Genomic DNA, 22,018 nt, shown 5'->3' on the forward strand with positions numbered 1-22,018 from the left:
TTAGGTCTACCAACACTCCATTCTTAAAATGCATTACAATACTACTTAATTAGTTGGAATGGTAAAGTTAGGTCAACCAACACTCCATACTTAAAATGCATTACAATGCTACTTAATTAGTTGGAATGGTAAAGTTAGGTCTACCAACACTCCATACTTAAAATACATTCCAATGCTACTTAATTAGTTGGAATGGCAAAGTTAGGTCTACCAACACTCTGTACTGAAAATACATTACAGTGCTACTTAATTAGTTGGAATGGTAAAGTTAGGTCTACCAAGACTCCATACTTAAAATACATTACAATGCTACTTAATTAGTTGGAATGGTAAAGTTAGGTCTACCAAGACTCCATACTTAAAATCATTACAATGCTACTTAATTAGTTGGAATGGTAAAGTTAGGTCTACCAAGACTCCATACTTAAAATACATTACAATGCTACTTAATGAGTTGGAATGGTAAAGTTAGGTCTACCAACACTCCATACTTAAAATACATTACAATGCTACTTAATTAGTTGGAATGGTAAAGTTAGGTCTACCAACACTCCATACTTAAAATACATTACAGTACTGCTTAATTAGTTGGAATGGTAAAGTTAGGTCTACCAACACTCCATACTTAAAATACATTACAATCCTACTTAATTAGTTGGAATGGTAAAGTTAGGTCTACCAACACTCCATACTTAAAATGCATTACAATGCTACTTAATTAGTTGGAATGGTAAAGTTAGGTCTACCAACACTCCATACTTAAAATGCATTACAATGCTACTTAATTAGTTGGAATGGTAAAGTTAGGTCTACCAACACTCCATACTTAAAATACATTACAATCCTACTTAATTAGTTGGAATGGTAAAGTTAGGTCTACCAACACTCCATACTTAAAATACATTACAATCCTACTTAATTAGTTGGAATGGTAAAGTTAGGTCTACCAACACTCCATACTTAAAATGCATTACAATGCTACTTAATTAGTTGGAATGGTAAAGTTAGGTCTACCAACACTCCATACTTAAAATGCATTACAATGCTACTTAATTAGTTGGAATGGTAAAGTTAGGTCTACCAACACTCCATACTTAAAATACATTACAATGCTACTTAATTAGTTGGAATGGTAAAGTTAGGTCTACCAACACTCCATACTTAAAATACATTACAATGCTACTTAATTAGTTGGAATGGTAAAGTTAGGTCTACCAACACTCCATACTTAAAATGCATTACAATGCTACTTAATTAGTTGGAATGGTAAAGTTAGGTCTACCAACACTCCATACTTAAAATGCATTACAATGCTACTTAATTAGTTGGAATGGTAAAGTTAGGTCTACCAACACTCCATACTTAAAATGCATTACAATGCTACTTAATGAGTTAGAATGGTAAATTTAGATCTACCAACACTCCATACTTAAAATACATTACAATGCTACTTAATTAGTTGGAATGGTAAAGTTAGGTCTACCAACACTCCATACTTAAAATGCATTACAATGCTACTTAATTAGTTGGAATGGTAAAGTTAGGTCTACCAAGACTCTGTACTGAAAATGCATTACAATGCTACTTAATTAGTTGGAATGGTAAAGTTAGGTCTACCAACACTCCATACTTAAAATGCATTACAATGCTACTTAATTAGTTGGAATCGTAAAGTTAGGTCTACCAACACTCCATACTTAAAATACATTACAATGCTACTTAATTAGTTGGAATGGTAAAGTTAGGTCTACCAACACTCCATACTTAAAATACATTACAATGCTACTTAATTAGTTGGAATGGTAAAGTTAGGTCTACCAACACTCCATACTTAAAATACATTACAATGCTACTTAATTCGTTGGAATGGTAAAGTTAGGTCTACTAACACTCCATACTTAAAATACATTACAATGCTACTTAATTAGTTGGAATGGTAAAGTTAGGTCTACCAACACTCCATACTTAAAATACATTACAATGCTACTTAATTAGTTGGAATGGCAAAGTTAGGTCTACCAAGACTCTGTACTTAAAATGCATTACAATGCTACTTAATTAATTGGAATGGCAAAGTTAGGTCTACCAACACTCCGTACTTAAAATGCATTACAATACTACTCAATTAGTTGGAATGGTAAAGTTAGGTCTACCAAGACTCTGTACTGAAAATGCATTACAATGTTACTTAATTAGTTGGAATGGTAAAGTTAGGTCTACCAACACTCCATACTTAAAATCATTACAATACTACTTAGTTAGTTGGAATGGTAAAGTTAGGTCTACCAACACTCCATACTTAAAATACATTACAATGCTACTTAATTAGTTGGAATGGTAAAGTTAGGTCTACCAACACTCCATGCTTAAAATGCATTACAATGCTACTTAATGAGTTGGAATGGTAAAGTTAGGTCTACCAACACTCCATACTTAAAATGCATTACAATGCTACTTAATTAGTTGGAATGGTAAAGTTAGGTCTACCAACACTCCATACTTAAAATACATTCCAATGCTACTTAATGAGTTGGAATGGTAAAGTTAGGTCTACCAACACTCCATACTTAAAATGCATTACAATGCTACTTAATTAGTTGGAATGGTAAAGTTAGGTCTACCAACACTCCATACTTAAAATACATTACAATGCTACTTAATTAGTTGGAATGGTAAAGTTAGGTCTACCAACACTCCATTCTTAAAATACATTACAATACTACTTAATGAGTTGGAATGGTAAAGTTAGGTCTACCAACACTCCATACTTAAAATGCATTACAATACTACTTAATTAGTTGGAATGGTAAAGTTAGGTCAACCAACACTCCATACTTAAAATGCATTACAATGCTACTTAATTAGTTGGAATGGTAAAGTTAGGTCTACCAACACTCCATACTTAAAATACATTCCAATGCTACTTAATTAGTTGGAATGGCAAAGTTAGGTCTACCAACACTCTGTACTGAAAATACATTACAGTGCTACTTAATTAGTTGGAATGGTAAAGTTAGGTCTACCAAGACTCCATACTTAAAATACATTACAATGCTACTTAATTAGTTGGAATGGTAAAGTTAGGTCTACCAAGACTCCATACTTAAAATACATTACAATGCTACTTAATTAGTTGGAATGGTAAAGTTAGGTCTACCAAGACTCCATACTTAAAATCATTACAATGCTACTTAATTAGTTGGAATGGTAAAGTTAGGTCTACCAAGACTCCATACTTAAAATACATTACAATGCTACTTAATGAGTTGGAATGGTAAAGTTAGGTCTACCAACACTCCATACTTAAAATACATTACAATGCTACTTAATTAGTTGGAATGGTAAAGTTAGGTCTACCAACACTCCATACTTAAAATACATTACAGTACTGCTTAATTAGTTGGAATGGTAAAGTTAGGTCTACCAACACTCCATACTTAAAATACATTACAATCCTACTTAATTAGTTGGAATGGTAAAGTTAGGTCTACCAACACTCCATACTTAAAATGCATTACAATGCTACTTAATTAGTTGGAATGGTAAAGTTAGGTCTACCAACACTCCATACTTAAAATGCATTACAATGCTACTTAATTAGTTGGAATGGTAAAGTTAGGTCTACCAACACTCCATACTTAAAATACATTACAATCCTACTTAATTAGTTGGAATGGTAAAGTTAGGTCTACCAACACTCCATACTTAAAATACATTACAATCCTACTTAATTAGTTGGAATGGTAAAGTTAGGTCTACCAACACTCCATACTTAAAATGCATTACAATGCTACTTAATTAGTTGGAATGGTAAAGTTAGGTCTACCAACACTCCATACTTAAAATACATTACAATGCTACTTAATTAGTTGGAATGGTAAAGTTAGGTCTACCAACACTCCATACTTAAAATACATTACAATGCTACTTAATTAGTTGGAATGGTAAAGTTAGGTCTACCAACACTCCATACTTAAAATGCATTACAATGCTACTTAATTAGTTGGAATGGTAAAGTTAGGTCTACCAACACTCCATACTTAAAATGCATTACAATGCTACTTAATTAGTTGGAATGGTAAAGTTAGGTCTACCAACACTCCATACTTAAAATGCATTACAATGCTACTTAATGAGTTAGAATGGTAAATTTAGATCTACCAACACTCCATACTTAAAATACATTACAATGCTACTTAATTAGTTGGAATGGTAAAGTTAGGTCTACCAACACTCCATACTTAAAATGCATTACAATGCTACTTAATTAGTTGGAATGGTAAAGTTAGGTCTACCAAGACTCTGTACTGAAAATGCATTACAATGCTACTTAATTAGTTGGAATGGTAAAGTTAGGTCTACCAACACTCCATACTTAAAATGCATTACAATGCTACTTAATTAGTTGGAATCGTAAAGTTAGGTCTACCAACACTCCATACTTAAAATACATTACAATGCTACTTAATTAGTTGGAATGGTAAAGTTAGGTCTACCAACACTCCATACTTAAAATACATTACAATGCTACTTAATTAGTTGGAATGGTAAAGTTAGGTCTACCAACACTCCATACTTAAAATACATTACAATGCTACTTAATTCGTTGGAATGGTAAAGTTAGGTCTACTAACACTCCATACTTAAAATACATTACAATGCTACTTAATTAGTTGGAATGGTAAAGTTAGGTCTACCAACACTCCATACTTAAAATACATTACAATGCTACTTAATTAGTTGGAATGGTAAAGTTAGGTCTACCAACACTCCATACTTAAAATACATTACAATGCTACTTAATTAGTTGGAATGGGAAAGTTAGGTCTACCAAGACTCTGTACTTAAAATGCATTACAATGCTACTTAATTAATTGGAATGGCAAAGTTAGGTCTACCAACACTCCGTACTTAAAATGCATTACAATACTACTCAATTAGTTGGAATGGTAAAGTTAGGTCTACCAAGACTCTGTACTGAAAATGCATTACAATGTTACTTAATTAGTTGGAATGGTAAAGTTAGGTCTACCAACACTCCATACTTAAAATCATTACAATACTACTTAGTTAGTTGCAATGGTAAAGTTAGGTCTACCAACACTCCATACTTAAAATACATTACAATGCTACTTAATTAGTTGGAATGGTAAAGTTAGGTCTACCAACACTCCATACTTAAAATGCATTACAATGCTACTTAATGAGTTGGAATGGTAAAGTTAGGTCTACCAACACTCCATACTTAAAATGCATTACAATGCTACTTAATTAGTTGGAATGGTAAAGTTAGGTCTACCAACACTCCATACTTAAAATACATTCCAATGCTACTTAATGAGTTGGAATGGTAAAGTTAGGTCTACCAACACTCCATACTTAAAATGCATTACAATGCTACTTAATTAGTTGGAATGGTAAAGTTAGGTCTACCAACACTCCATACTTAAAATACATTACAATGCTACTTAATTAGTTGGAATGGTAAAGTTAGGTCTACCAACACTCCATTCTTAAAATGCATTACAATACTACTTAATGAGTTGGAATGGTAAAGTTAGGTCTACCAACACCCCATACTTAAAATGCATTACAATACTACTTAATGAGTTGGAATGGTAAAGTTAGGTCTACCAACACTCCATACTTAAAATGCATTACAATGCTACTTAATGAGTTGGAATGGTAAAGTTAGGTCTACCAACACTCCATACTTAAAATACATTACAATGCTACTTAATTAGTTGGAATGGTAAAGTTAGGTCTACCAACACTCCATACTTAAAATGCATTACAATGCTAGTTAATGAGTTGGAATGGTAAAGTTAGGTCTACCAACACTCCATACTTAAAATGCATTACAATGCTAGTTAATGAGTTGGAATGGTAAAGTTAGGTCTACCAACACTCCATACTTAAAATGCATTACAATACTACTTAATTAGTTGGAATGGTAAAGTTAGGTCTACCAACACTCCATACTTAAAATACATTACAATCCTACTTAATTAGTTGGAATGGTAAAGTTAGGTCTACCAACACTCCATACTTAAAATACATTACAATCCTACTTAATGAGTTGGAATGGTAAAGTTAGGTCTACCAACACTCCATACTTAAAATGCATTACAATGCTACTTAATTAGTTGGAATGGTAAAGTTAGGTCTACCAACACTCCATACTTAAAATACATTACAATGCTACTTAATGAGTTGGAATGGTAAAGTTAGGTCTACCAACACTCCATACTTAAAATACATTACAATGCTACTTAATTAGTTGGAATGGTAAAGTTAGGTCTACCAACACTCCATTCTTAAAATGCATTACAATACTACTTAATTAGTTGGAATGGTAAAGTTAGGTCTACCAACACTCCATACTTAAAATACATTACAATGCTACTTAATGAGTTGGAATGGTAAAGTTAGGTCTACCAACACTCCATACTTAAAATGCATTACAATGCTACTTAATGAGTTGGAATGGTAAAGTTAGGTCTACCAACACTCCATTCTTAAAATACATTACAATGCTACTTAATTAGTTGGAATGGTAAAGTTAGGTCTACCAACACTCCATACTTAAAATACATTACAATACTACTTAATGAGTTGGAATGGTAAAGTTAGGTCTACCAACACTCCATACTTAAAATGCATTACAATGCTACTTAATTAGTTGGAATGGTAAAGTTAGGTCTACCAACACTCCATACTTAAAATGCATTACAATGCTACTTAATTAGTTGGAATGGTAAAGTTAGGTCTACCAACACTCCATACTTAAAATGCATTACAATGCTACTTAATGAGTTGGAATGGTAAAGTTAGGTCTACCAACACTCCATACTTAAAATGCATTACAATGCTACTTAATGATTTGGAATGGTAAAGTTAGGTCTACCAACACTCCATACTTAAAATGCATTACAATACTACTTAATTAGTTGGAATGGTAAAGTTAGGTCTACCAACACTCCATACTTAAAATGCATTACAATACTACTTAATTAGTTGGAATGGTAAAGTTAGGTCTACCAACACTCCATACTTAAAATACATTACAATGCTACTTAATTAGTTGGAATGGCAAAGTTAGGTCTACCAACACTCCATACTTAAAATGCATTACAATGCTACTTAATTAGTTGGAATGGTAAAGTTAGGTCTACCAACACTCCATACTTAAAATGCATTACAATGCTACTTAATGAGTTGGAATGGTAAAGTTAGGTCTACCAACACTCCATACTTAAAATGCATTACAATGCTACTTAATGAGTTGGAATGGTAAAGTTAGGTCTACCAACACTCCATACTTAAAATGCATTACAATGCTACTTAATGAGTTGGAATGGTAAAGTTAGGTCTACCAACACTCCATACTTAAAATGCATTACAATGCTACTTAATGAGTTGGAATGGTAAAGTTAGGTCTACCAACACTCCATACTTAAAATCATTACAATGCTACTTAATTAGTTGGAATGGTAAAGTTAGGTCTACCAACACTCCATACTGAAAATGCATTACAATGCTACTTAATTAGTTGGAATGGTAAAGTTAGGTCTACCAACACTCCATACTTAAAATACATTACAATGCTACTTAATTAGTTGGAATGGTAAAGTTAGATCTACCAACACTCCATACTTAAAATGCATTACAATACTACTTAGTTAGTTGGAATGGTAAAGTTAGGTCTACCAACACTCCATACTTAAAATACATTACAATGCTACTTAATTAGTTGGAATGGTAAAGTTAGGTCTACCAACACTCCATACTTAAAATGCATTACAATGCTACTTAATTAGTTGGAATGGTAAAGTTAGGTCTACCAACACTCCATACTTAAAATACATTACAATGCTACTTAATTAGTTGGAATGGTAAAGTTAGGTCTCCCAACACTCCATACTTAAAATACATTACAATGCTACTTAATTAGTTGGAATGGTAAAGTTAGGTCTACCAACACTCCATACTTAAAATACATTACAATGCTACTTAATTAGTTGGAATGGTAAAGTTAGGTCTACCAACACTCCATACTTAAAATACATTACAATGCTACTTAATTAGTTGGAATGGCAAAGTTAGGTCTACCAAGACTCTGTACTTAAAATGCATTACAATGCTACTTAATTAATTGGAATGGCAAAGTTAGGTCTACCAACACTCCGTACTTAAAATGCATTACAATACTACTCAATTAGTTGGAATGGTAAAGTTAGGTCTACCAAGACTCTGTACTGAAAATGCATTACAATGTTACTTAATTAGTTGGAATGGTAAAGTTAGGTCTACCAACACTCCATACTTAAAATCATTACAATACTACTTAGTTAGTTGGAATGGTAAAGTTAGGTCTACCAACACTCCATACTTAAAATACATTACAATGCTACTTAATTAGTTGGAATGGTAAAGTTAGGTCTACCAACACTCCATACTTAAAATGCATTACAATGCTACTTAATGAGTTGGAATGGTAAAGTTAGGTCTACCAACACTCCATACTTAAAATGCATTACAATGCTACTTAATTAGTTGGAATGGTAAAGTTAGGTCTACCAACACTCCATACTTAAAATACATTCCAATGCTACTTAATGAGTTGGAATGGTAAAGTTAGGTCTACCAACACTCCATACTTAAAATGCATTACAATGCTACTTAATTAGTTGGAATGGTAAAGTTAGGTCTACCAACACTCCATACTTAAAATACATTACAATGCTACTTAATTAGTTGGAATGGTAAAGTTAGGTCTACCAACACTCCATACTTAAAATGCATTACAATGCTAGTTAATGAGTTGGAATGGTAAAGTTAGGTCTACCAACACTCCATACTTAAAATGCATTACAATACTACTTAATTAGTTGGAATGGTAAAGTTAGGTCTACCAACACTCCATACTTAAAATACATTACAATCCTACTTAATTAGTTGGAATGGTAAAGTTAGGTCTACCAACACTCCATACTTAAAATACATTACAATCCTACTTAATGAGTTGGAATGGTAAAGTTAGGTCTACCAACACTCCATACTTAAAATGCATTACAATGCTACTTAATGAGTTGGAATGGTAAAGTTAGGTCTACCAACACTCCATACTTAAAATACATTACAATGCTACTTAATGAGTTGGAATGGTAAAGTTAGGTCTACCAACACTCCATACTTAAAATACATTACAATGCTACTTAATGAGTTGGAATGGTAAAGTTAGGTCTACCAACACTCCATTCTTAAAATGCATTACAATACTACTTAATTAGTTGGAATGGTAAAGTTAGGTCTACCAACACTCCATACTTAAAATACATTACAATGCTACTTAATGAGTTGGAATGGTAAAGTTAGGTCTACCAACACTCCATACTTAAAATGCATTACAATGCTACTTAATGAGTTGGAATGGTAAAGTTAGGTCTACCAACACTCCATTCTTAAAATACATTACAATGCTACTTAATTAGTTGGAATGGTAAAGTTAGGTCTACCAACACTCCATACTTAAAATACATTACAATACTACTTAATGAGTTGGAATGGTAAAGTTAGGTCTACCAACACTCCATACTTAAAATGCATTACAATGCTACTTAATGAGTTGGAATGGTAAAGTTAGGTCTACCAACACTCCATACTTAAAATGCATTACAATGCTACTTAATTAGTTGGAATGGTAAAGTTAGGTCTACCAACACTCCATACTTAAAATGCATTACAATGCTACTTAATGAGTTGGAATGGTAAAGTTAGGTCTACCAACACTCCATACTTAAAATGCATTACAATGCTACTTAATGAGTTGGAATGGTAAAGTTAGGTCTACCAACACTCCATACTTAAAATGCATTACAATGCTACTTAATGAGTTGGAATGGTAAAGTTAGGTCTACCAACACTCCATACTTAAAATGCATTACAATACTACTTAATTAGTTGGAATGGTAAAGTTAGGTCTACCAACACTCCATACTTAAAATACATTACAATGCTACTTAATTAGTTGGAATGGCAAAGTTAGGTCTACCAACACTCCATACTTAAAATGCATTACAATGCTACTTAATTAGTTGGAATGGTAAAGTTAGGTCTACCAACACTCCATACTTAAAATGCATTACAATGCTACTTAATGAGTTGGAATGGTAAAGTTAGGTCTACCAACACTCCATACTTAAAATGCATTACAATGCTACTTAATGAGTTGGAATGGTAAAGTTAGGTCTACCAACACTCCATACTTAAAATGCATTACAATGCTACTTAATGAGTTGGAATGGTAAAGTTAGGTCTACCAACACTCCATACTGAAAATGCATTACAATGCTACTTAATGAGTTGGAATGGTAAAGTTAGGTCTACCAACACTCCATACTTAAAATACATTACAATGCTACTTAATTAGTTGGAATGGTAAAGTTAGATCTACCAACACTCCATACTTAAAATGCATTACAATACTACTTAGTTAGTTGGAATGGTAAAGTTAGGTCTACCAACACTCCATACTTAAAATACATTACAATGCTACTTAATTAGTTGGAATGGTAAAGTTAGGTCTACCAACACTCCATACTTAAAATGCATTACAATGCTACTTAATTAGTTGGAATGGTAAAGTTAGGTCTACCAACACTCCATACTTAAAATACATTACAATGCTACTTAATTAGTTGGAATGGTAAAGTTAGGTCTCCCAACACTCCATACTTAAAATACATTACAATGCTACTTAATTAGTTGGAATGGTAAAGTTAGGTCTACCAACACTCCATACTTAAAATGCATTACAATACTACTTAATTAGTTGGAATGGTAAAGTTAGGTCTACCAACACTCCATACTTAAAATGCATTACAATGCTACTTAATTAGTTGGAATGGTAAAGTTAGGTCTACCAACACTCCATACTTAAAATACATTACAATGCTACTTAATTAGTTGGAATGGTAAAGTTAGGTCTACCAACACTCCATACTTAAAATACATTACAATGCTACTTAATTAGTTGGAATGGTAAAGTTAGGTCTACCAACACTCCATACTTAAAATGCATTACAATACTACTTAGTTAGTTGGAATGGTAAAGTTAGGTCTACCAACACTCCATACTTAAAATGCATTACAATGCTACTTAATTAGTTGGAATGGTAAAGTTAGGTCTACCAACACTCCATACTTAAAATACATTACAATGCTACTTAATTAGTTGGAATGGTAAAGTTAGGTCTACCAACACTCCATACTTAAAATGCATTACAATACTACTTAGTTAGTTGGAATGGTAAAGTTAGGTCTACCAACACTCCATACTTAAAATGCATTACAATGCTACTTAATTAGTTGGAATGGTAAAGTTAGGTCTACCAACACTCCATACTTAAAATACATTACAATCCTACTTAATTAGTTGGAATGGTAAAGTTAGGTCTACCAACACTCCATACTTAAAATACATTACCATGCTACTTAATTAGTTGGAATGGTAAAGTTAGGTCTACCAACACTCCATACTTAAAATACATTACAATGCTACTTAATTAGTTGGAATGGTAAAGTTAGGTCTACCAACACTCCATACTTAAAATACATTACAATGCTACTTAATTAGTTGGAATGGTAAAGTTAGGTCTACCAACACTCCATACTTAAAATACATTACAATGCTACTTAATGAGTTAGAATGGTAAAGTTAGGTCTACCAACACTCCATACTTAAAATACATTACAATGCTACTTAATTAGTTGGAATGGTAAAGTTAGGTCTACCAACACTCCATACTTAAAATACATTACAATGCTACTTAATTAGTTGGAATGGTAAAGTTAGGTCTACCAACACTCCATACTTAAAATACATTACAATGCTACTTAATGAGTTAGAATGGTAAAGTTAGATCTACCAACACTCCATACTTAAAATGCATTACAATACTACTTAGTTAGTTGGAATGGTAAAGTTAGGTCTACCAACACTCCATACTTAAAATACATTACAATGCTACTTAATTAGTTGGAATGGTAAAGTTAGGTCTACCAACACTCCATACTTAAAATGCATTACAATACTACTTAATTAGTTGGAATGGTAAAGTTAGGTCTACCAACACTCCATACTTAAAATGCATTACAATGCTACTTAATTAGTTGGAATGGTAAAGTTAGGTCTACCAACACTCCATACTTAAAATACATTACAAATCTACTTAATTAGTTGGAATGGTAAAGTTAGGTCTACCAACACTCCATACTTAAAATGCATTACAATACTACTTAATTAGTTGGAATGGTAAAGTTAGGTCTACCAACACTCCATACTTAAAATACATTACAATACTACTCAATTAGTTTGGTTTACCAACACTCCAAGACAGGCATAGTAAGAGTTGTTTGACATATCTCTATAAAGTAGTCGAAGGGTTAGTGCAGGCTCTCTCACCAGATATATTTTTAAAACTATTATGACAAAAATGCCCAATTAAAGCCAGATCTTTTCCAAATTTTGAAAGTATAAACATTGTAGAAAAACTAGTAACAAATATTAGTAGATGTTTTGTAGTTGAGCACTGTAGAACAGATCAGTTAAGAAATTCTATCTTTGTAAAAACAATTGTTGACTGGAATCATCTGAGTGAAAGTGTTTTGTGCACACAATCAGTTGAGAGATTCAAGACAGCTTTTGGAACATACTGCTAACTTTTTAGTTGGCTCTCCCATCCAGTGCAGAATTATGCCGTAACTGGCCATGCACTCTATACATTCATAATTCATTTTTTTTAATGCAAAATGCCCAAACACAGCTGTGGCTCATGGAAAAACGAACCTTCTGCAAAGCCCAGCAAGTCTTAATTTTAGAAGTTCTTATTGAGATGGATCAGCTTTGTGACACACAGAAGTAGTAGGGAGCAAGTATCAAATCGACATCATCATTTTACAGCCTCCATTAACACAACACCACCCTGTAAAGGGTCAATGCACAACTGCAGAGCTCAATTCCAAAAGGAACGAACATATTAAACAATCATTGCATGTTTGACCCTCCCTTACTGCAGTGCAGACAAAGAAAGAGCATTTTCATTGCTCAGCAAAATTCAGTAAGATATTTGGGTAAGTTTGAAAAATAGTGCCATCCAGTCTGTTAATCGTTGCAAATGAACTATTGAGAGCACAATCAGCAACTACTGCATTACACTGTCCAATGGATTTTAAACAGCAAAACTTTTATTTATCATTTACAAAATAATGAGTTTGTTTTTGTTGCTGGGATTTAATGCCATTTTTCAACACATGATATACATGTCAGCTAGGAGGAGGAACCTGACAAAAACCTGGTAAGAAAAACTGACCCATGGGAAGCTACTGCCAAGATTTCTTAAATATCCACATTGGCCAAACCCAAGAGTCAATTCCACGCAGACAGAGGTGAGGTGGCAGTGATTCGTGAAGGCAAGCGCTTAAGACCACTGTGCTATCTGCGGCCTCTTTAGATAATGTCTTTGTGGTTGTCATTTTGTGTGTGTATATGTGTATAATGCCATGTTAAATCTACCAGCTATTATTTGTTTAGAAGTGTATTAAATACTTCAAAGAAAATATTTTTTTGCTTATCAAGGTATGATTTTTCAGTCATCGTCTGTATACCAATATGAGTATAGTATCAACCTACCCTTTTCGCAATTTGTACCACCTTACTGATTTTAAAAACAAAAAGCATCAATGATATAAAAAATGCACAAAACTTTGTAATTTAATTCATCTGTTTATAATTTCTAACCAAATTATCACCCATTGTGTCCCATGCACTGTCATCTTGTTCATGTTTGAAACCAAATGGAAGTTTTCAGGGTAGACAATGAGCCAGCTTGATTTCCTTTCTCTATTTATGCCGCAAGATCATCATAGCTGAGACTTGAAATGTATTTTTGTTTGGATAAAATATCAGCAACTTTTTACGTTCAGATTTCATATTAAGTAAGAAAGCATTGAAAATTAATGTATTTTCTGTTTGCAGATTGACTTCACTATGTGTAGTGGTTTGCTGTTTGCACTGTGCATGGTCCTGATCTTCTTCGGCTTTTCATGCTTGATTGTCTACTTCACAGTTGGCTACAGCAGGGTATGATGTGAAGGGACTTAAAATGTAAAATCAGTCAAATTAACGCATAATGTGCATTTTATAAACTATTAAGCAAGTTGAATCATTTCCTTGTTCTTGGAACCTTTGTGATTGAAAGAAGTTGTTCAGTTGTTTTCCTTTATTCATTATAAACAAGCATTAGCATAAGACCTTATTGTGAAATCATTATTTTTAATACTCTTGCCCCAGTATTGATGTGGGTACCATGTATACTTACTTTTAAATCGAGTCCAACTGCGGACTGCACAGACCCAGATCTGCCATTTCATAATGTGCCAGCAGATCTGGGTCTATGCTGTTTATTAGGAGTAATCATTGCAACCATCACCATAGGCCCCGATTTGGCAGTACATTAAATGACAGCAGATCAGGGTCTATATAGTATATAGGAATCCTTGTGTCTGTCTATCCTAGTCTGAAAAAATCAGTCCCCAAAGCTGTATTGGTACTGATGGGAGGTCTGGGGTCATAGAGTTCATACAAAACTTCAACTTATTGCAGACAGATTTGTCTGCAAAACATGACTTCACATATCAGTCATTTTTAGACGCTTGGATTTTAATCCATATTACTCGGAACACTGTCATTGAATCTGCCTATTCTGTAATTTGGTGCACTGTTTTACCAAGATAATAGTCACATGATTGTGAAGATATTCTTCATGTGTCACATCACAATTCTGAAGAAACTTGACCGTAACAAAGATTTGAATGGGCAAAGTTGCATCTAATTCGTTCTTTAGTTTTGATGGAACAGCTGATTCTCCTCAGACGAAGCACAGTAATTAAAAGCAGTGACAAGAGGGAGATTGTATCATTCCATATAGACTTGCAAGTTTTCAGACATCAGATTTAATATGGAAATATGTTGTACAGATTGCTGAAAGGCCCCTTCAACCAGCCTCTAACTCAGAAGTCTTGAGTAATACTTGTAAATATCTAAACACAATCAACTGCAAACATATCTTGTAATTTTTTTGTGTCAGTAGGTGAGATCAGACCCCAAGCAAACCATCAATACCAATACATGTTTTGGGGATGATTTAATGGACTATGCCGTTTCATGTGTCCATCCTTCTGTCTGTCACACAATCATGTTAATCCAACTATTCAAACACCTTTTGATGGGTCACCAGGGTAACTTAAAGTAATTACCAAGACTGCTCTGATGACCTGTTAGAGGTCTGCCCCAGATGTCGGAGGTGACAGGTTTGGACCTTAGCCGAGTCATACCAAAGACTTATGAAAATGGTAGTAGCAGCTACCTTGCTTGATGCTCAGCATTAAGAGGTTAGTGCTAGGATTGGTTGGCCTGGTGTCAGGATAATGTGACTGGTTGGGACATGATGCTACATGTCTGCAGCATGATGCTCCAGTGCTAGACACCACTATAAACAGCCACACTGCAGACATCATAGTGGTATGACTGAAAAGTGTTAAAGCTACATTCAAAATCCAAATCACGCACACGCACACAAAGTAATTACCTGAAGATGCATATGAAGTGGAACCAAGCTATAACATGCTTCCAAATTCATATATGGTAATGACATGGTTTTCAATATTTTCCAACGAGACACGAATCTCTTGTAATACTAGAAAGCATTATTGTCATAATAATCAAGAGTATTTAATGTCATACACTGTGTTGTAGTCTTCAAGAAAACGAAATGGCATCACTGATCTTTGCTTATTTTTGAAAGATTTTAACTGTTTAAAAAGTGGGGAATTGTGAACAATAAATTCATGAAGTATTCTTTATGCTTGTCTTCTATCCTGTATTCTGCTCAGATAAGGGTAAATAATTGCCAACAGATGTTAGCTCTGCTCACTCAACCGACATCCAAGTACCAAACAATGTGGTGCTAGATAAAAGTTTCTCTTCAGAATTTATATATATCAGCCTCATTAAAGGCAAAAATATAGACCACCATTTGCCTGTTCAATTAGCCGGCATACACATGTGCGCGTGAAACAATGCTATAGTTAAAATAAGTTTATTACATTAATTGTCAGGAGCAGTTTTGGCCATCGCCACATACATACCCCCCCCAACTTCATCTTACCACTGAAAGTTAACTCTCTTTCTCTCTCTCTCTGTCTATATATATATATATATATATATATATATATATATATATATATATATATATATATATATATATATATATAAACTGACTATGAACAGTGCAAAACTAGTATCAAATTAGCCTAAGCGCTTTCAACTCTAAATGAGTCTTTTTCAAAGGCAAATACAAAACATCGACAAGACAAACAAATGAAACAGACAAACCGTTGTCTTTGTTAAACTTTACATGACTATGACTTGTTGTGGATGCTGAAAGATATTTTATATTGACCTAGAAATTGATGAGCCATAGGGTCATCTGCTGTTTTATGTAAATGTATGTACGCGCAAATTATAAAATTATATCCCGGGTATTTCATTGTTATAGTTGTAATTATAGGTTATTGGGTGACTAATAAGCAAATTTAGAGAATTATTTCAATAATTTCAATAATTGTTTGTCTTGTCTATGTTTTGTATTTGCCTTTGAAAAAGACTCGTTAAGAGTCGAAAGCGCTTAGGCTAGCAAGATACTAGTTTTTCACTGTTCGTAGTTAGTTTATTACATTTATCTTAATCAATCCATGACAAACATGATCCCTAGCTGGATCCAGTGCACTTGAAAGGACTGTTATTCACCATATGATTTGTATTCTTTATATACATACATATATATATATTTGTGTGTGTGTATGTGTTTTTCATGTAAGTTTTGAAGTGATTATATAGCTATACCCATTTGCTTAATATCAGACTCAATTCTTTTTTATTTTCTTAAAATGTAGTCAGAAAAGTATACATCAACTTCAGATCACTCAGATATACACATACTTCAAATCACAAACACACAGACCACATGTCCTAGCAAGTCAGAAATGCTGACATCAGCATCAAATCACAAACACACAGACCAAATGTCTGTGCAAGTCAGAAATGCTGACATCAGCATCAAATCACAAATACACAGACCACATGTCTGTGCAAGTCAGAAATGCTGACATCAGCATCAAATCACTCAGTTAAACACAGACCACATGTCCTTGCAAGTCAGAAATGCTGACATCAGTATCAAATCACTAAGTTAAACACAGACCACATGTCTTTGCAAGTCAGAAATGCTGACATCAGTATCAAATCACTCAGTTAAACACAGGCCACATGTCCTTGCAAGTCAGAAAGGTAGATATCAGCATCAAATCACATACACACAGACCACATGTCCTTGCAAGTCATACCACATGTCTGTTCAAGTCAGAAATGTAGACATCAGCTGCAGATCTCTCAGATACACACAAACCACATGTCCTCCCAAGTCAGAAATGTAGACTTCAGCTTCAAATCACTCACATACACATGTCCTTGCAAGACACAAATGTAGACATCAGCTTCAAATCACAGACCACAGAAATTTGCATTATATATGTATCATGATAAATAAATTGCATTACATATTTATAATTATACAAAAATCACATAATATATACATATTATATTATATAAATTGCATTGCATGTGTATCGAGATCCAGAAATTACATTACATGTGTATCATGAAACAAAAATTGATTACATATTATCATGACACAGAAATTGCATTACATGTGTATCATGATACATAAATTGCATTACATGTGTATCATGATACATAAATTGCATTACATGTGTATCATGATACATTAATTGTATTACATGTGTATCATGATACAGAAATTGCATGGTATGTGTATCATGATACAGAAATTACATTACATATATATCATGATACAGAAATTGCATTATGTATGTATTGATACAGAAATCACATGTATCATGATACAGAAATTGAATTAAATGTGTATCATGACACAGAAATTGCATTAGATATTATCATGACAAAAATTGCATTACATATTATCATGAAATAGAAATTGCATTACATGTGTATCATGATACATAAATTGCATTACATGATTGTGTATCATGATAAAAGAAATTGCATTACATGTGTATCATGATACAAAAATAGCATTACATTTGTATCATGATACAAACAAATGTGTGGGTTTGAAACATTATTATGTTGTCCTGGGTTGACTAGCATGGCATGACCTTGGTCAAAGCACTTTACTCCAATTGCCTTGGCACTGAATGAGCAACTGTGTTACTGTGCCATAAAACAACAACAAGCACAAAATAAACAAAGCCAGATTAATAAGTGTAGGTATTATGAACTTTGTATTTTCATAAGCACTAATCTCTCTTCATTTCAGATTTTGGATTGTGTCTATGGAGGCATTGCTGCACTTTTATTCTCACTGGTAAGATGTTTCTCTGTTGTTGAGTTTTTAAGCAATATTGTTTATTGGGATAATGTTTAAAATTTAGTAATGGATTTGACTTGGAATTAAACATTTGTGAAAATAAATAAGAGTTATATGTGTTAATAATTTAAGAAGTATTCAACAGAATCTAAACACTCATCTGCGTCTGGGCAGTGATACAATTTCACCCCACCCTCACCCCATCCCAGTCTGGCAGAGACATTATCATAGAACTTTAATATCAAAAGTGATTCATCACTTTTGGCATCAAGGAATTTCAGTCTCTCCAAAAGCAATTGTATGCCATCAACTCTTATACTACAATGAACAAATTGTAGTAATAAGCACAGTTAATATTAAGCTTATTGGACTTGACTATTGGGCACAGAACGCCAGGCAAACTATATAAAGGGACATAGCTAAATTCCTAACCCTGAAAAAATTGAGTCTTCAGAATGGTTACCTCCTTTGATTTAATTGGTGATTTTCATTGTAAATGCTTACCTTAGTTAATGCTCACATATTTTCTCAAAATTCTTGTTACAGATTATTTTTTAAATCAGTTTTCTTGAAAGGGATAAAAAGAAAATGAACTTGAAACATTTATGATTCAGATTACATGTTACTTCTGGGAATATTAAAAATATTTATGACAGAGGTAGCAGCATTAGTCATTTTAAGATTCTTTGGTTTAACTAAAGTTACAATATTACAGACAGTGCACAAAGAAATCAGTTTTTAGACACTGCAAGTTATCTATATTCACATGGTATGCAAATGGTATGGTGTGTTTAAAAAACCCAACTCTTCCATGCCTTGAAATTCTTATAACACATAACTGTTATCCCTGTTCTAACAAAGCAGGTGAGTTTTGGCAAAGTGTAGCAGAAAACATCTTTGGGGCATTACATCACAGGGATTGTCATGAGATCAAAATAGCATAATAATATCTGACTATATTTAGATTGTTGTTTTTATTGCTGCATATTTGCCATTTGACCAATCAGAAAGACTGTTACGTTAGCGTTCATCATAAAGTGTCAGACGAATGGATACAGTTCGAAATGGTGATTGGCTTGTTGTAAATGGCTGATGGTATAAATGTGACAGGATAAACAGGAGTTGAATTAACTGATTAAGTAGACTATTCATCCTTTTCTTATGGTTATGGGTCTTTATAGCACAGAGTTATTGCACATTTTTTTCAAACTGCCCCAGGTCACCCATCAGAGGTCTTGAGGCTGTTTCTAGGTTCACCAGTTTTCTCTAGCTGAGGTTACTGCAGCTCTTTATGTGCATTGCTGTTTTATGAATGATGGAGTATGAATACTGTGAGGTAATGTAGCTGAGGTAACCTTTCCTCGGTCTTCAGAGCATGCCTCTAGCTAGGTTACTGAGGTCAACTTGCCTTGGTCTTCAGAGCATAACTCCACCTATATTATTGAGGTCACCTTACCTCAGTCCTCAGACCATGCCTGCACCTAGATTATTGAGGTCACCTTATCTTGGTCTTTAGAGCATGCTTCCATCTAGATTATTGTGGTCACCATACCTCAGTCTTCAGAGCATGCCTCCACCTAGATTTCTGAGGTCACCTTTGGTCTTTAGAGCATGCCTCCACCTAGATTACTGAGGTCACCTTTCCTCAGTCTTCAGAGCATGCCCCCACCTAGATTATTGAGGTCACCATAGCTCAGTCTTCAGAGCATGCCTCTACCTAGATTACTGAGGTCACCTTATCTTGGTCTTCAGAGCGTGCCTGTTCCTAGATTACTGAGGTCACCTTATCTTGGTCTTCAGAGCATGCCTGTTCCTAGATTACTGAGGTCACCTTATCTTGATCTTCAGAGCATGCCTCCACCAGAGGTTGCGTTAGAAGTACGCAGGACCTAGGGCCGACCATGACCACGTGGGGCCAGAGTATCGATAGCTTGACTGGTATCCTACTGCAAAAACTGATTATGTCTAGACTAGATCAACTTTCGCAATTTGCATGCATTACGTGCGGCCTGTATCAGAGTTTCCAGTTTACTAGAGAATATAGCTTGACAAACTCATAAGGACGACCTTAGGCCTGAAGCGCGGGGCCCCCTCCAGAGCGGGGCCTGGGGCAGTTGCCCCACTTGCCATCCCCAAATGCCAGTCCTGGTCTCCACCTAGATTACTGAGGTCACCTTACCTCAGTCTTCAGAGCATGCCTCTACCTTGGTTAATGAAGTCATCTTGCCTCGGTCTTCAGAGCATGCCTTCACCTAGGTTACTGAGGTCACCATACCTCAGTCTTCAGAGCATGCCTCCACCTACATTACTGAGGTCACCTTACCTTGATCTCCAGAGCATGCCTCTACCTAGATTACTAAAATCACCTTGCCTGTCTTCAGAGCATGCCTCCACCAGAGGTTGCGTTAGAAGTACGCAGGACCTAGGGCCGACCATGACCGCGTGGGGCCAGAGTATCGATATCTCGATTGGTATCCTACTGCAAAAACTGATTATGTCTAGACTAGATCAACTTTCGCAATTTGCATGCATTACATGCGGCCTGTATCAGAGTTTCCAATTTACTAGAGAATATAGCTTGACAAAATCATAAGGACGACCTTAGGCCTGAAGCGCGGGGCCCCCTCTCCAGAGCGGGGCCTGGGGCAGTTGCCCCACTTGCCACCCCCAAATGCCAGTCCTGGCCTCCACCTAGGTTACTGAGGTCACCATACCTCAGTCTTCAGAGCATGCCTCCACCTACATTACTGAGGTCACCTTACCTTGATCTCCAGAGCATGCCTCTGCCTAGATTACTAAAGTCACCTTGCCTGTCTTCAGAGCATGCCTCCACTTCGATTATTGAGGTCACCTTCAGTCTTCAGAGTGTGCTCCACCTCGATTACTGAGGTCACCTTACCTCAGTCTTCAGAGACTGCTCCGGTGGCCTTGTGGTTAGAGCGTCTGCCTCGGATGCTAGAGGTCATGGGTTCGATCCCCGGCCAAGTCATACCAAATACTTGTAAAAATGGTACTAACAGCTGCCTCGCTGGGCGCTCAGCATTAAGAGGTTAGTGTTAGGACTGGTCAGCCTGGTTTCAGAATAATGTGACTCGGCAACTTGAAGAATGTGGGAGGGAAGGATAGTTAGGATTACTCACTCCGGTTTTACTCTATTAATTCTAGTATGTAGCAGAACAGTCAGTTTGTAGAAGATAGTCAGCCATCCTTACTTGCCAGCCTTTATATTAGTGATTGTCTAACTTGGTAACCTGAGTGAATGAAGGTGGAAAGGGTAGTTTGGATTACTCTCAGAAAGTTTGGACTGTGTTATTCATTATTCTGAGTGTAAAGAAAGCAGATAATATCAACTTTTATTTTTATTATTTCACCTAAACCAGTCATATAAAATCTGAATTCTCAATATTTTAAACAACAACAATATAAAAAAATGCATGGATTTAAGCTGCCTGTTATATGAGACAAATGGTTGCATTTAGAAGTTGATG

General features: G+C 34.6%; 1 protein-coding gene across 2 annotated transcripts in view; it reads left to right on the top strand.

The window, feature by feature from the left end:
* The window catches only part of LOC149791768 (protein lifeguard 2-like), an 85,568-nt gene that overhangs the window by 53,620 nt on the left and 9,930 nt on the right, over window positions 1-22,018 (top strand). For both annotated transcript variants that reach the window (XM_089970269.1, XM_089970270.1), the window contains exons 10-11: window positions 14,039-14,143; window positions 18,480-18,527. In XM_089970269.1, coding sequence (XP_089826395.1) covers window positions 14,039-14,143; window positions 18,480-18,527 — 153 coding nt within the window. The remainder of the gene's footprint in view (window positions 1-14,038; window positions 14,144-18,479; window positions 18,528-22,018) is intronic.

The sequence above is a fragment of the Sinohyriopsis cumingii genome, chromosome 9, assembly GCF_028554795.1.
Source record: "Sinohyriopsis cumingii isolate HCF-2022 chromosome 9, ASM2855479v2, whole genome shotgun sequence".
In the NCBI taxonomy this organism is placed as follows: domain Eukaryota; kingdom Metazoa; phylum Mollusca; class Bivalvia; order Unionida; family Unionidae; genus Sinohyriopsis; species Sinohyriopsis cumingii.